The sequence below is a fragment of the Ovis aries genome, chromosome X (genome assembly GCF_016772045.2).
Source record: "Ovis aries strain OAR_USU_Benz2616 breed Rambouillet chromosome X, ARS-UI_Ramb_v3.0, whole genome shotgun sequence".
Classification (NCBI taxonomy): Eukaryota; Metazoa; Chordata; class Mammalia; order Artiodactyla; family Bovidae; genus Ovis; species Ovis aries.
This window is the reverse complement of record NC_056080.1, coordinates 62,962,939-62,977,679: the sequence shown is the minus strand read 5'-3', so window position 1 is coordinate 62,977,679 and position 14,741 is coordinate 62,962,939. Positions and strand designations below refer to the sequence as shown.

The window sequence follows — 14,741 nt, the reverse complement described above, 5'->3', positions numbered from 1 at the left end:
TCCATCAACCCGCCTATATTGCATGCCCAGCCTGTGTCGATCTCAGCATTCAAGCCTCTCACTACCCTCTCATTCCCTAGGCAGATGTCCCCTCCCTCCCAGGCACCACTCCCTTGCCAGAACCCCTCCCCAGGCAGGCCACCTTTCCCTGCCAGGATATTTTCACCTCCTAATCCCCTCATCCCAGCTAGTCTCCTATCCTCAGCTTGTGCCATCCTATCAAGTCTGTGCTCCTTTTCTAAGACAGGCCTCTTTCCCCAGCTTCACTCTGTTCCCCAGCTTAAGCCTACTTTCCTAGCCAGACTTTCCCTGGTCAGGTGCCAGTTCCCAGTCTTTCCCTGCTTTATCAGTCAAGTATTCCTTTCTTATCCTTTGCCCCCTAACTCAACTAGGCCTCTTTCCCTTGATCAGCCACGTCTCCTTCCCTAACCAGTCCCACCCCATTATCCCCTTCCTAGCCTGGCCTCCCTGTGCCAGGTTCCCTTAACTAGCCATCTCCCCTTCTTCTGTCTGTTCTCCTTTCCCCTGCCATGTCCCACTCATCCTCCTAGACTGACCCCTTCCCCAGTTTTCACCCTCCTTCCCAGCCAGGCCCCCTTCTACAGATTATGCCTCCCTTCCTGGCCTATTCTGTCTCCAGCCAGCATTCTCACCCCTATAAAAGGCTCTCTTCTCACAATGCATCCAAATACCTAGTTTTCTCGGGGACTTCCTCTTCTCAGCCAGCTGTCTATATGAAAATGTAACTGATGCACACATTTACACAGTGAGCAATCTGGCAGGATTCCATATTTGTATTTTGAAAACAGGACCCCTGACCCTTAGGAAAAAAAAGCAGTGGTACTTTCCCTCTTGCAACTAGCCCTGGACTGGCAAGTTTTGGAAAGTGGGAGTTCTTTTTCATGCATAGCAATGAGAACACCCTTAACTGAAGCCATTTCATGTTTTCACTGAGTGAAACATCAACTCAGGATAGCCTCAACCATCTTGTTACTGCCTAAATCCTTCCCTGGAAAGCATTCCACTCCAGGCTGCCACCAAGACTGCAGGCCCATTCCTCCTCCCCAAAGCCTCACCTTTTACTGTGTCCTCCCCCTTCACTCCTACTCCCTAACCCTCCAGGCTTCCTTTGCTGAAGTAGATTCTGGGATACAAGCTCTATATGAACTAAGCCAGCTATACAAAAATAGAGAACTAGGTATTTTTAAACTGATTTTATTCTTTAAACGTATCACATACATTTTCTGATGTTATATATTTCATTTTAGAAATTTGCTGTGTACAAACAATTCTTAAATGAATGTAAGTAATCTCACTGAAATACAGGATCTAAAGGTTATTTTTAAATTTATTGAAAATCATTTCACTTTTACTATTTTTTTTGGGCAAATTCAAGATAACAACATGTCTCAAATATCAACAAAAGTATATTGCTCACTTTTTTTTTTGCTTCATAACAGTTGCAGATATAACAAGAATCAACTACTTTAATATTTTTAAAATCTTTTAAAATACTTGTTATTTCTAAGAATTAAGGAAAATTACTAAGTTCAGATTTTTCACACTTCATACTGGTTGTAGATAGAACAAAATAGACCAACTACTTGAATAAAGTTATACCGTCTTATGTCTGAGAATAAAGGAAACTTACTAGTTCAGATCTCACCCCTCACAGGAAGTTAAGGTACCTATCAGTTTGTCTATTTTTACTTCACACCAATTGCAGATATAATAAAATGAATCAACTACTTGAATAAAGTCACATCCTTTCCGTGTCATTAATAAAGGAAATTAAATTGAGATCTTTCACATCTTAGAGCACTTATCAGTTTAGGTAAATCTATTTTCTATACTTAATGGTTACATTTAACTTTTAAATTTAGCAAATGCTATTATTTAGAATTCAGCAAACATCTAAACTACAATTAATTTGCAACCACACAAGGTTTTATGAAAAAACAAAGCAAAATACTAGAGGAGGTCTTGTTTGTAACTTGAGACATCTCCTGAGTAGCCAGGTAAAGGGAAAAGCAACCCCCTCCAACAGCCCACAGTACATTTTTCCCCAAAGAACTAAGCAAAAGTCATTCTCAAAACAAATCATTTTGATCACATCAGCTCCTTTAAATAATTAATACATTCACAGGACAACGGGAAGATTCTGAGCTAAACCGATTCCCCCCCACCAAGGTGAAGACTGCATCAAACCAAGCTGCCATTTTTTGAGCCTCACAGTTATTTGCAACAAGACCAATCCTCACGGTGGGGGCTGGGGAGAGAGACCCTTCAGGGCAAGAAGTGGTGAAAACTTGGCAAACTCACTCCCCTTAGAGAGGACTATACAGATCTCTTTAAGAAGCAACTCGGGGAAGATGGTAGGGGATAGAAGAGCGAGGGGGGTAGGTAGGGGGTGGAGGGCAGAGAGGGAGGGGGTGAGCTCTAAGTGAAATGAAGAAAAAAAGAAAAAACCAAGAAAACCGAAGGAAAAAAGAAAACAGAGCCTACTGAGGAGACGCGGTAGCGGCGGCTTCGGCTCCGGTGGCAACGGCCACAGCGATGGCAAAGGCAGGCCTAGAAGAGACGAGGGGCTGCGCCTCCAGCGGCGCCGGCCTCCTGCGGCTTCACGGAGTTGTAGTGCGCCCCGAAGTTGCAGGTGTAGCGCACGTAGACCAGGATTAGCGGCTTTCTGGTGTACTCCTCTCCAATGACGACGGCTGGCGAGTCAGCCTGGATCACCTCGATGGGGGCCTGCAGGACGTGTGACAGGGCCCTCAGCTCCAGCTGGCCTCCCCACGATGCACTGCCCACGATGTCGTCGCAGTAGCTCAAGAAGTAGTCGCGGCTGTAGGCGTCACCGGGTTCGAGGTCGCTGAAGAAAGGCAAGAAATCATCGACGTGCTTGCGCATGTACTCGGCGGTGCGTCTCCGCAGGCTCTCCACAGTCACGGAGAACACCAGTTGGTCTTGGATGGCACGATACATGCAGTGGCTATCAGTCGGCATATCCTTCATCTCTAGATGCTTGGCCCCCAGGATGGCGCTGAGCTTCTCTTCCTCGTCTTGGCGGAAGCTGGCCAGATACTCCATGTCAACCTCCGCAATCCTCTCCTGGCGTGCTCTCTCGAGGGCTGCCCTTCTTTCGCGCTTTCTCTGTGCCCTGGAGAAGCGCGGAGGCTGGTTCTCGAGATCCATCTTGGCTAGATTTTCAGTGACAGAATCAACGTTGCTGATATCAGGGAAACCTTGGAACTTCTCCAGCTCCTGCTGGTGCTTCTGCTCCATCTCGGCCTCAAGGCGGGCCACGTCGAGATTCAACTGCTTTCTTTTCTTCTTGTCGCTCTTGGGGACCGAACTCTTCATGAGTTGAATACGGGCCTGTAGCTCTTTCTTCTCGCGGTAGTGGCGTCGTAACATCCGCTGTTGTTCACTCCGTGAATCTTCCATGATCTTTAATGGCAGGCGAGAAGTTTGGTGGCAGCTTAAGTACTACTACCGTTTAGTCAATAGTCCAACCGCCAACCTAGCTAGAGTTCTTCAACCTCCCCTGGCCACTGCACTCTGCTCTCATCGAGAGCTGGTAGCGCTCACCCTATTCACGGTCCTCTCTGCCATTGGCCAATGTCTCTCCATGGTTACGCCCCCTGAACACGTCTGGCGCTACGATTGGCTGTTGGGAGACCCTTCATATGCCCTCACTAGACCCCGTAGCAACGGGTGCTTCCGTTCTGAGCTGGGTTCTAATTCCCGCTTAAAAGTCCCACCTTTGTACTGTTATGTGTGACTATTGAATTTGTGGAGAGTTTTCACAGACTCAACTGCCTACTTCACATCCTAGCCTGAACACAAGGCAGACACTGGTCATGCTTGAGAATCATATGACAAATATTGTTAGCTGAGCGTGCTCTGACACTGGACTTCCCATTGCTCCTTGTGTTCTGGAGGCAACTTGTCTCTCTCCAGTTCTTTCGTTCCCTTGACTGATGAACACTTAATTTTGTGTGTTAAAACAAAGACATTTCCTTATGGTCCTGGGAACACAGAGTCCTTTCAGTTTATGCCTCAAATCCACCCTGTCCCATCTCAGTGTGAGAAACAGCCGCTCTCATTCACTCATTCACTACAGTTAAGCAGACTTCCGCTTGTGCCAACAGAATGCACCCATCCTAAATTCCCCTTCTCCTCAGTTCCAAGCTTCCAAAATGGGCTCCTTAGGATGCCCACAAAGCACAACAATTGGCATTTGTCAAGCCATTTACTTACGATTATTCTGAATCTCTAAAAGTTCTAAAAAATAAAATGAAATTAAACCCTTAAACTGTTCAAATATACTCCCATCCTGCCCTACTCTGCTCACCTGTATCTTGAATTCCCAAACCAAAAGGCTCCTGAGACAACCTCCTCCTTGTTGCAAATGAGAGAAGTGGACATTTGTCCAAGTTGTTACATGTATCAAAAACTTAAGTCCTTTTTATTGCTAAGTAGTATTCCATGACATGTATCAAAAACTTAAGTCCTTTTCATTGCTAAGTAGTATTCCATGGCATGTATATATTTCAGCTTTGGGTTGTTACAACCCCTTCTATAAACATCCATATATAGATATTTTTTGTGAGTACAAGTCTTCATTTCTTTGGGGAAAATACCCAGGAATGCAATTTCTGAGTCATATTACAAGTGCATGTTCAGTTTTTTAAGAAGCTATTTTCCAGAGCAGCTATACCATTGTGCATTCTCACCAGCAGTGTATACAGGATCCAGTTTCTCTGCATCCTCACCAGCATTTGATGTTGTCTCAATTTTTTTTTTAAATTTTAGTCATTCTGATATATGTGTAGTGACATCTCACTGTGGTTTTAATTTGTGTTTCCCTGGTGGCTAGTCATGTTCATCTTTTCATGTGCCCATTTGCCATCTGTGCCATATCCTCTTGGGTTAAATCTTTGTTATTTGCCCATTTTATAACTGACCTGTTTTTTTTTTTTTTTTTGACATTGAGTTTTGAAAGTTTTTTTTTTTCCTATATTTTAGATACTTGTTCTTTGTTGGATATGTGCCTTTCAAGTATTTTCTCCCACATTGTAACTTGTCTTTTTATCTCTTGGTGTTTCTCAGGCAAAAGTTTCCAATTTTGATAAAGTTCAACTTACCAAATTTTTCCTCCATAAGTCATGGTTTTGATGTCAAGAACTCTTTGATCCCAAATAAACCTAGATCCCAAATAATTTGCCCTGTTTTTTACTAAAAGTTTTACAACTTTAGGTTTTAGATTTAAATCTGTGGTCTCTTTTGTGTTTATTTTCATGTAAAGTTTGAGGTTTAAGCCAAGGTTCATTCTTTTACCTGTGGTTGTCCAATTGCTCCAGCATCATTTGCTGGAAAGTCTATGCTTCCTCCATTGAACTGGTTTTGCATTTTTGTAGAAAACCACTTAACCATAGTTTTGTACATCTATTTCTTCATTCTCTTTTCTGTTCCATTGATCAATGTGTCTATCCTTCCTCCAACACTATACAGTATTAATTACTATGGAATAAGTCTTGAATATAGTTAGACCCTTTCCTTCAACTTTATTCTTTTTCAAAATTGTTTTAGCTATTCTAAATCCTTTGTGTTTGCATATAAATTTTAGAATAATATTGTCTATATCTACAAAAAATCTTGCTAGGATTTTCATAGGAATCATGTTAGAGCCATTTATCATTTTGAGGAGAAATGACATCTTTACTATGTTTAGTTTTCCAGTCTATGAACACCTGGGTAATATTTATTTAAATTTCATTTATTTTTATGAATATTTTATAATTTTCAACATTTATGTCCTGAACATATTTTGTTAGATTTACACTAAGCATTTCATTTTTTGAGTGACTGTAAATGGTGCTGTATTTTAATTTTGGTGTTCACATGTGCATTGCTAGTATGTAGAAATACAGTTGACTTTTGTATGTTCATCTTGTATTCTATGACCTTGTTCAACTGACTTACAATTTCTAGGTGGGTTTTTTTTTGGGGGGGGGTGGTGCATAGATTCTTTGGAACTCTGTTTGTAGAGGATCATGTCATCTGTGAATAAGGACAGTTTTATTTCTTTGTTTTCAATCTATATCCTTTCATTTCCCCTTTTGCCTTATTGTTGCACTGTTTATAACTTCTAGCACTATATTGAATGAGAGCGGTGAGTGTAGGCAGACTTGCTTTGTTCTGGATCTTGGGCAAAGCATCTCATCTCTCCACATTATGTACGTTATTAGTGGTAGGGTTTTTGCTTTTGTTTTGGTAGATGATCTTTATCAACTTGAGGAAATTACCCTCTGTTTCTATTCTTCTGAGAGTTTTTAAAAATATGAATGGGCATTGAATTTTGTCAAATGTTTTTTTCTGCATCAATTGAACTGTTTGTGTGATTTTTCTTCTTTAGTCTGTTAACATGGTGGATTACGCTGATGGATTGTCAAGTACTGAACCAGTCCTGAATTCCGGGAATAAACTCAACTTGGTCATGGTTTATAGTTCTTTATATACATTACTTAATTTTATTTGCTAATATTTTATTAAAGATTTAAAAACCTACCTTCATGAGAGATATTTTCCTGTAGTTTTCTTGTTCAGTACTGTTTTGTTTAGTTTTGCTATTAGGGTAGTATTAGCTTCATAAAATGAATTTTAAAGTGTTCCCTCCTCTTCTGTTTTTCTAGAAGAGATTATGTAGCCTCAGTGTTAATTATTTCAGTGTTTGGTAGGATTCTTCAGTGAAAACATCTGGGCCAAAAAAATTACTGTTGGGGAAGCATTAAAATTACAAAATTGTTTTCCTTAATAGTTGTGAGGCTAATCAAATTATGTATTTCATATTGGGTGGATTTTGATAGTTTGTGTTTTTTGGAGGCATTGGTCTGTTTCATCTAAATAATCAAATTTATGTGTGTAGAGTTGGTTTCTTTGTATTCCATTATTACGGTTTGATGTGTATAGGATCTGTAGTGCTTTTCCCTGCTTTATTCCTGATGTTAGTAATGTATGTCTTCCCTCTTACATTATTTGTTCTTTGTCAGTCTTTTTAGATATTTGTCAATTTTATTATCTTTTGAAAGAACCAGCTCAGAGTTTCACTGATTTCCCCTATTGCTTTTCTGTTTTCAATTTCACTTATTTCTGCTCTCAGTTTTTCTTCTCTCTGCTTGCTTTGGGTGTAGGTCACTGTTCTTTTTAGGTGGGAGCTTAGATAATTCATTTCAGGCTTTTCCTCTTTTTCTAATGTATATACATTTAGTGCCATAAATCTCCTTCTCAGTACTGCTTTAACTGTATCTCACAAGTTTTGATATATTGATAAAAGCCTATGCTGCTGCTGCTAAGTGCTTCAGTCATGTCTGACTCTGTATGACCCCATAGACATCAGCCCACTGGGCTCCCCCATCCCTGGGATTCTCCAGGCAAGAACACTGGAGTGGGTTGCCATTTCCTTCTCCAATGCATGAAAGTGAAAAGTGAAAGTGAAGTTGCTCAGTCGTGTCCGACTCTTCGCGATCCCATGGACTGCAGCGTACCAGGCTCCTCCGTCCATTGGATTTTTCAGGCAAGAGTACTGGAGTGGGGTGCCATTGCCTACTCTGATTTAACCTTGGGGGATTGTTTATGGCCCAGAATATGTTCTATCTTGACATATATTCAAAAGGCACTTGAAAATAATGTATTTTCTGTTATGGTTGGATGATGTGTTCTATACATGTTGTTTAGATTCCATTGATAGTATTGTTGATTTCTATATCCTTCCTGATTTTCTGTTAAATTCAGAGGTGTTTTGAAGTCTCTAATTGTAATTCTAGTTTTTCTATTTTTCCTTTCATTTTTATCAAGATTTGCTTCACATATTTTGCACCTCTGTTGTAAATCTTACACATTTAGGATTTTTTTTTTTTTGGTGAATTCACCCTTTTATCATTATGCAATGCCTCCTTTGTCTCCAGTAATTTTCTTTGCTCTAAGATCTTTATTTGATATTAATGTAACCATTCTTTATTAATGTTTGCATAATACATATTTTTCTATCCCTTTACTTTCAACTTTCCAATATCATTATATTTGAAGTGATCTTTTTTGTAAAGAGCATGTAGTTGGGTCATGTTTTTTAATCTACTCTGTCACTCTCTATCTTTTAACTAGTGTATATAGATCACTTACATTTAAGGGAATTATTGACATGTTAGGGCTTAAGTCTGACACTAACGTTTTGTTTTCTGTTTGTTCTGTGCTTCTTTGTTTTATTTTCTTCCCTTCCTTTGGATTACTCAAACATTTTTTAGAATTCAATTTTGATTTATCTACAGGTATGCCTCATAGATATTGCAGGTTTCATTCCAGATCACCACAATAAAGTGAATACTGCAATAAAGTGAGTGACACCAATTTTTTGGTTTCTTAGTGCATATAAAAGTTATGTTTACACTATACTGTAGTCTATAGCATAATGTCTGAAAAAACAATGTATGTACATTACTTTTAAAAATACTTCAGTGGTAAAAAATGCTAACCATCGTCTGAGCCTTCATCAAGGTATAATCTTTCTGTAATAATATCAAAGATTACTGATTACAGATCACCATGATCCTGTGAATGTTGACAATTTGAGCTCTGGTTCCTATGCCTTTAAAAAATATATATTTATTTTTTAATTGAAGGATAATTGCTTTATAGACTTTTGTTGTTTTCTGTCAAACCTCAACATGAATCAGCCATAGGTATACATATATCCCCTCCCTTTTGAGCCTCCCTCCCATCTGCCTCCCCATCCCACCCCTCTAGGTTGATACAGAGCACCTGTTTGAGTTTCCTGAGCCATACAGAAAATCCCTGTTGGCTATCTAGTTTACATATGGTAATGTAAGTTTCCATGTTACTCTTTCCATACATCTCACCCTCTCCTCCCCTCTCCCCATGTCCATAAGTCTATTCTCTGTGTCTGTTTCTCCATTGCTGCCCTATAAATAAATTCTTCAGTACCATTTTTCTAGATTCCATATATGTGCATTAGAATACTATATTTATCTTTCTCTTTGACTCACTCCACTCTGTATAGTAGGCTCTAGGTTCATCCACCTTGTTAGAACTGACTCAAATGCATTCCTTTTTATGGCTGAGTAATACTCCGTTGTGTATATGTACCACAACTTCTTTATCCATTCATCTGTCAATGGACATCTAGTTTGCTTCCATGTTCTAGCTATTGTAAATAGCGATGCAATGAACAATGGGATACATGGTCTTTTTCAATTTTGGTTTCCTCAGAGTATATGCCTATGAGTGGGATTGGTGGGTCATATGATGGTTTTATTCCTAGTTTTTTAAGGAATCTCCATACTGTCTTCCATAGTGACTGCATCAATTTACATTCCCAACAACAGCGCAAGAGCGTTCCCTTTTCTCCACACCCTCTCCAGCATTTATTGTTTGTAGACTTTTTGATGAGGGTCATTCTCACTGGTGTGAGGTCAGAAACTACCATTGTAGTTTTGATTTGCATCTCCCCAACAGTGAGCGACGTTGAGCATCTTTTCGTGTGTTTGTTAGTCATCTGTATGTCTTCTTTGGAGAAATGTCTGTTTAAGTCTTTTCCCCACTTTTTGATTGGGTTGTTTGTTTTTCTGGTATTGACTTGTATGAGCTGTTTGTATATTTTGGAAATGAGTCCTTTGTCAGTTGTTTCATTTGATATTATTTTCTCCCATTCTGAGGACTGTCTTTTCACCTTGCTTATAATTTCCTTTGCTGTGCAAAAAGTTTTCAGTTTAATCAGGTCCCACTTGTTTGCTTTTGTTTTCATTTCCATTACTCTAAGAGGTGGGTCATAGAGGATCTTGCTTTGATTTATGTCATCGAGTGTTCTACCTATGTTTTCCTCTAAGAGTTTATAGTTTCTGGTCTTACATTTAGATCTTTAATCCATTTTGAGTTTATCTTTGTGTATGGTGTTAGGAAGTCTTCTAATTTCATTCTTCTACATGTAGCTGTCCAGTTTTCCCAGCAACATTTATTGAAGAGGCTGTCTTTGCCTCATTGTATGTTCTTGCTTCCTTTGTGAAAAGTAAGGTATCCATAGGTGCATGGGTTTATTTTTGGGCTTTCTATCTTGTTCCATTGATCTATATTTCTGTTTTTGTGCCAGTACCATACTGTCTTAATGACTGTAGCTTTGTAGTATAACCTGAAGTCAGGAAGGTTGATTCCTCCAGCTCCATTCTTTCTCAAGACTGCTTTGGTTATTCAGGGTCTTTTATGTTTCCATATGAATTGTGAAATTTTTTGTTTTAGTTCTGTGAAAAATGCCATTGGTAATTTGATAGGGATTGCATTGAATCTGTAGATTGCATTTGGTAGTATAGTCATTTTCACAATATTGATTCTTCCTACCCAGGAACATGGAATATCTCTCCGTTTATGTCATCTTTGATTTCTTTCATTAGTGTCTTATAATTTTCTGTGTACAGTCCTTTTGTCTCCTTAGGTAAGTTTATTCCTAGATACTTAATTCTTTTTGTTGCAATGGTGAATAGGATTGAGTCCTTAATTTCTCTTTCTGATTTTTCATTGTTAGTATGTAGAAATGCAAGTGATTTCTGTGTATCAGTTTTGTATCCTGCAACTTTGCTAAATTCACTGATTAGCTCTAGTAATTTTCTGATAGTATCTTTAGGGTTTTCTATGTACAGCATCATGTCATCTGCAACAGTGAGAGCTTTACTTTTTCTTTTCCAATCTGGATTCCTTTTATTTCTTTTTCTTCTCTGATTGCTGTAGCTAGGACTTCCAGAACTATGTTGAATAATAGTGGGGAATGTGGACACCATTGTCTTGTTCCTGATCTTAGGGGGAATGCTTTCAGTGTTTCACCATTGAGTGTTTGCTGTAGGCTTATCATATTTGGCCTTTACTATGTTGAGGTAAGTTTCTTCTGTGACCATTTTTTGAAGAGTTTTAATCATAAATGGATGCTGAATTTTGTCAAAGGCTCTTTCTGCCTCTATTGAGATTATCATATGGTTTTTATCTTTCAATTTGTTAATATGGTATATCACATTGATTGATTTGCATCCCTGAAATAAACCCAACTTGATCATGGTGTATGAGCTTTTTGATGTGTTGCTGAATTCCTCTGCCTTTTTGAAACCCAGCGTGTACATCTGGAAGTTCTTGGTTCACACACTACTGAAGCCTGGCTTGAAGGATTTTGAGCATAACCTTACTAGCATGTAGCTTGAACATTTTTTGTCATTGTCCTTTCTTGATATTGGAATGAAAACTGACCTTTTCTAGTCCTGTGGCCACTGGTGAGTTTTCCGAATTTGCTGACATATGAGTGCAGCACTTTCACAGCATCATCTTTTAGGATTTGAAATAACACAGCTGGAATTCTATCCCCTCCGCTAGCTTTGTTCATACTGTTGCTTCCTAAGGCCTACTTGACTTCACACTCTATCATGTCTGGCTCTAAGTGAGTGACCATACCATCTTGGTTATCCAGGTCATTAAGACCCTTTTAGCAATGGCAACCCACTCCAGTACTCTTGCCTGGAGAATCCCATGGATGGAGGAGCCTGGTAGGCTACAGTCCAAGGGGTCACTAAGAGTCAGACATGACTAAGCGACTTCACTTTCACTTTTCACTTTCATGCATTGGAGAAGGAAATGGCAACCCACTCCAGTATTCTTGCCTGGAGAATCCCAGGGACAGAGGAGCCTGGTGGGCTGCCATCTATGGGGTTGCACAGAGTTGGACACAACTGAAGTGACTTAGCAGCAGCAGCAACATAGTTCTGCTGTGGTTTCTTGACACCTCTTCTTAATCTTTTCTGCTTCTGTTAGGTCCTTACCATTTCTGTCCTTTATCGTGACCATCCTTGCATGAAATGTTCCCTTGATATCTCCAATTTTCTTGAAGAGACCTCTAGTCTTTCCCATTCTATTGTTTTCCTCTATTTCTTTGCATTGTTCATTTAAGAAGGCCTTCTTATCTCCCCTTGGTATTCTCTGGAACTCTGCATCCAGTTGGGTATATCTTTCCCTTTTCCCCTTGCCTTTCTCTTCTCTTCTTTCCTCAGTATTTGTAAAGCCTTCTCTGACAATCACTCTTTGCCTTCTTGCAGTCCTTTTTCTTGGGGATGGTCTTGGTTACTGCCTCTTGTACAATGTTATGGACCTCTGTCCATAGTTCTTTAGGCACTCTGTCTACCAGATTGAATTCCTCGAATCTATTCACCACTGCCACTGTATAATCATAAGGGATTTGATTTAGGTCATACCTGAATGGCATAGTGGTTTTCCCTACCTTTTTCAATTTAAGCCTGAATTTTGCAATAAGGAGCTTACGATCTGAGCCACAGTCAGCTCCAGGTCTTGTTTTAGCTGACTGTATAGAGTTTTTCCATCTTTGGCTGCAAAGAACATAATCAATCTGATTTCAATATTGGCCATCTGGTGATGTCCATGTGTAGAGTCACTCATCTCTGGTGTTGTTGAACAGAATGTTTGCTATGACCAGTGCGTTCTCTTAACAAAACTCTGTTAGTCATTTTTTCTGCTTCATTTTGTACTCCAAGGCCAACCTTGCCTGTCATTCTGGGTATCTCTTGACTTCCTACTTTTGCATTCAAATCCCCTATGATGAAAAGGATATTTTTTGGTGTTAGTTCTAGAAGATGTTGTATGTCTTCATAGAGCCAGTTCACTTCAGCTTCTTGGGCATCAGTGCCTGGAGCATAGACTTGTATTACTGTGATGTTGAATGATTTGCCTTGGAAACAAACTGAGATCATTCTGCTGTATTTGAGATTGTACCCAAATACTGCATCTTGAACTCTTTTGTTGACTATGAGGGTTACTCCATTTCTTCTTAGGGATTCTTGCCCACAGTAGTAAATATTATGGTCATCTGAATTAAATCTGCCCATTCCCATCCATTTCAGTTCACTGATTCCTAAGATATTGGTGTTCAGTCTTGCCATCTCCTGCCCGACCACATCCAATTTACTTTGATCCATGGACCTAACATTCCAGATTCCTATGCAGTATTGTACTTTACAGCATCGGACTTTACTTTCACCACCAGATACATCCACAACTTATGTCGTTTCTTCTTTGGCTCAGCTGCTTCATTCTTTCTGGAGCTATTAGTAACTGCCGTCCGGTCTTCCCCAGTAGAATGTTGGATGCCTTCTTACCTGAGGGGGCTTATCTTCTGGTGTCATAACTTTGCGTTTTCATACTCTTCATGGGATTCTCTAGGCAAGAACACTGGAGTGGCTTACCATTCCCTTCTCCAGTGAACCACATTTTGTCAGAACTCTTCATTATGACCTGTCTGTCTTGGGTGGCCCTGCAGGGTATGGCTCATAGATTCATTGAGTTACACAAGCTGCTTCACCACAACAAGGTTGTGATCCATGAAGGAGTTTATTTGTCTTTAATTTTCTGATATTTGACAATGAGGTATCTTGTGTGCATTTCTTTGGGTTTGATCCCATTTGGGTTTTGCTCAGCTGCTTGGATCTGTAGATTTATGTGCTAAGTCACTTTAGTCGTGTCTGACTCTGTGTGACCCTATGGACTATAGCCCACCAGGTTCCCCTGTCCATGGGATTCTCCAGGCAAAAATACTGGAGTCAGTTGCCGTGCCCTTCTCTAGGGGTTCTTCCTGACCCAGGGATCAAACCCAGCCTCCCGCGGCTCCTGCATTGCAGGCAGATTCTTACCACTGAGCCACCAGAGAAGCCCCTGTAGGTTTATATCTTACAAAATTCAAGACATTTTCAGCCATACTTTGAGTACTTTTTCAGCCCCATACCTTTTCTACTCTTTTTCTGGGACTCTGCCAGGAACTTTAGATACTTTGTTGTTGTCTCACAGGTCCCTGAATCTCTGTTCAGTTTTTAAAAATTAATAGACTGTGTTTTTTAGAGCAGTTTTAGGTTTACAGCAAAATTGAAAGGAAAATTATATAGTGTTCCTATGTCCTCTGCCCCCCAGTTAATATTCTGCAGCAGAGTGGTACCTTTGTTACAATCAATGAACCTAAACTGATGCATCATTATCACCCCAAATCTGATTGATATTAGCATTCACTTTTGGTGTTGTACATTCCATTCATTTGGTAAAGTGTATAATGACATGTATCCACCGTTAAAGTATCTTACAGAATAGTTTCACTGCCCTAAAAATCTTCTGTGCTTTACCTTTCCAGCCCTCTTTCCCCTCTAACCCTTTGCAACTACTGATCCTTTTACTTCTTCATATTGATCCTTTACTTTTTGCAGAATGTCATATAATTGGAGTCTTACAATGTGAGGCCTTTTCATATTGGCTTCTTTGACTTAACAATATGCACTTATAGTTCCCCCATATTTTTCCATGGCTTGCTAGTTCATTTCTTTTTGGCACTGAATAATATTCCATTGTCTGGATGTACTGCAGTTTGTTTATCCATTACCTACTGAGGTTATCTTGGAGCTTCCAAGTTTGGGGCATTATGAATAAAACAGCTAAAGCCATTCATGTGAGGCTTTTGTGTGTGGATCTAAGTTTTCAACTCCTTTGGGTAAATGCCAAGGAGCATGATTGATGGATTGGATGCTAAGACTATGTTTAGTTTTTTATGAAACCATCAGACTATCTTCCAAAATGTCTATACCATTTTGCACTCCTGCAAGCAATGAATCAGAGTCCCTGTTGCTCCATATCCATGCAAGTAT

General features: G+C 39.7%; 1 protein-coding gene across 1 annotated transcript; it reads right to left on the bottom strand.

Moving 5' to 3' along the window:
* Positions 1 to 2,468: 2,468 nt before the first annotated feature.
* Positions 2,469 to 3,454, bottom strand: OTUD6A (OTU deubiquitinase 6A). Its single transcript, XM_027962844.3, has one exon. The coding sequence runs from the start codon at positions 3,442 to 3,444 to the stop codon at positions 2,572 to 2,574; it is 873 nt and encodes a 290-aa protein (XP_027818645.1). The 5' UTR covers positions 3,445 to 3,454; the 3' UTR covers positions 2,469 to 2,571.
* Positions 3,455 to 14,741: the final 11,287 nt, after the last annotated feature.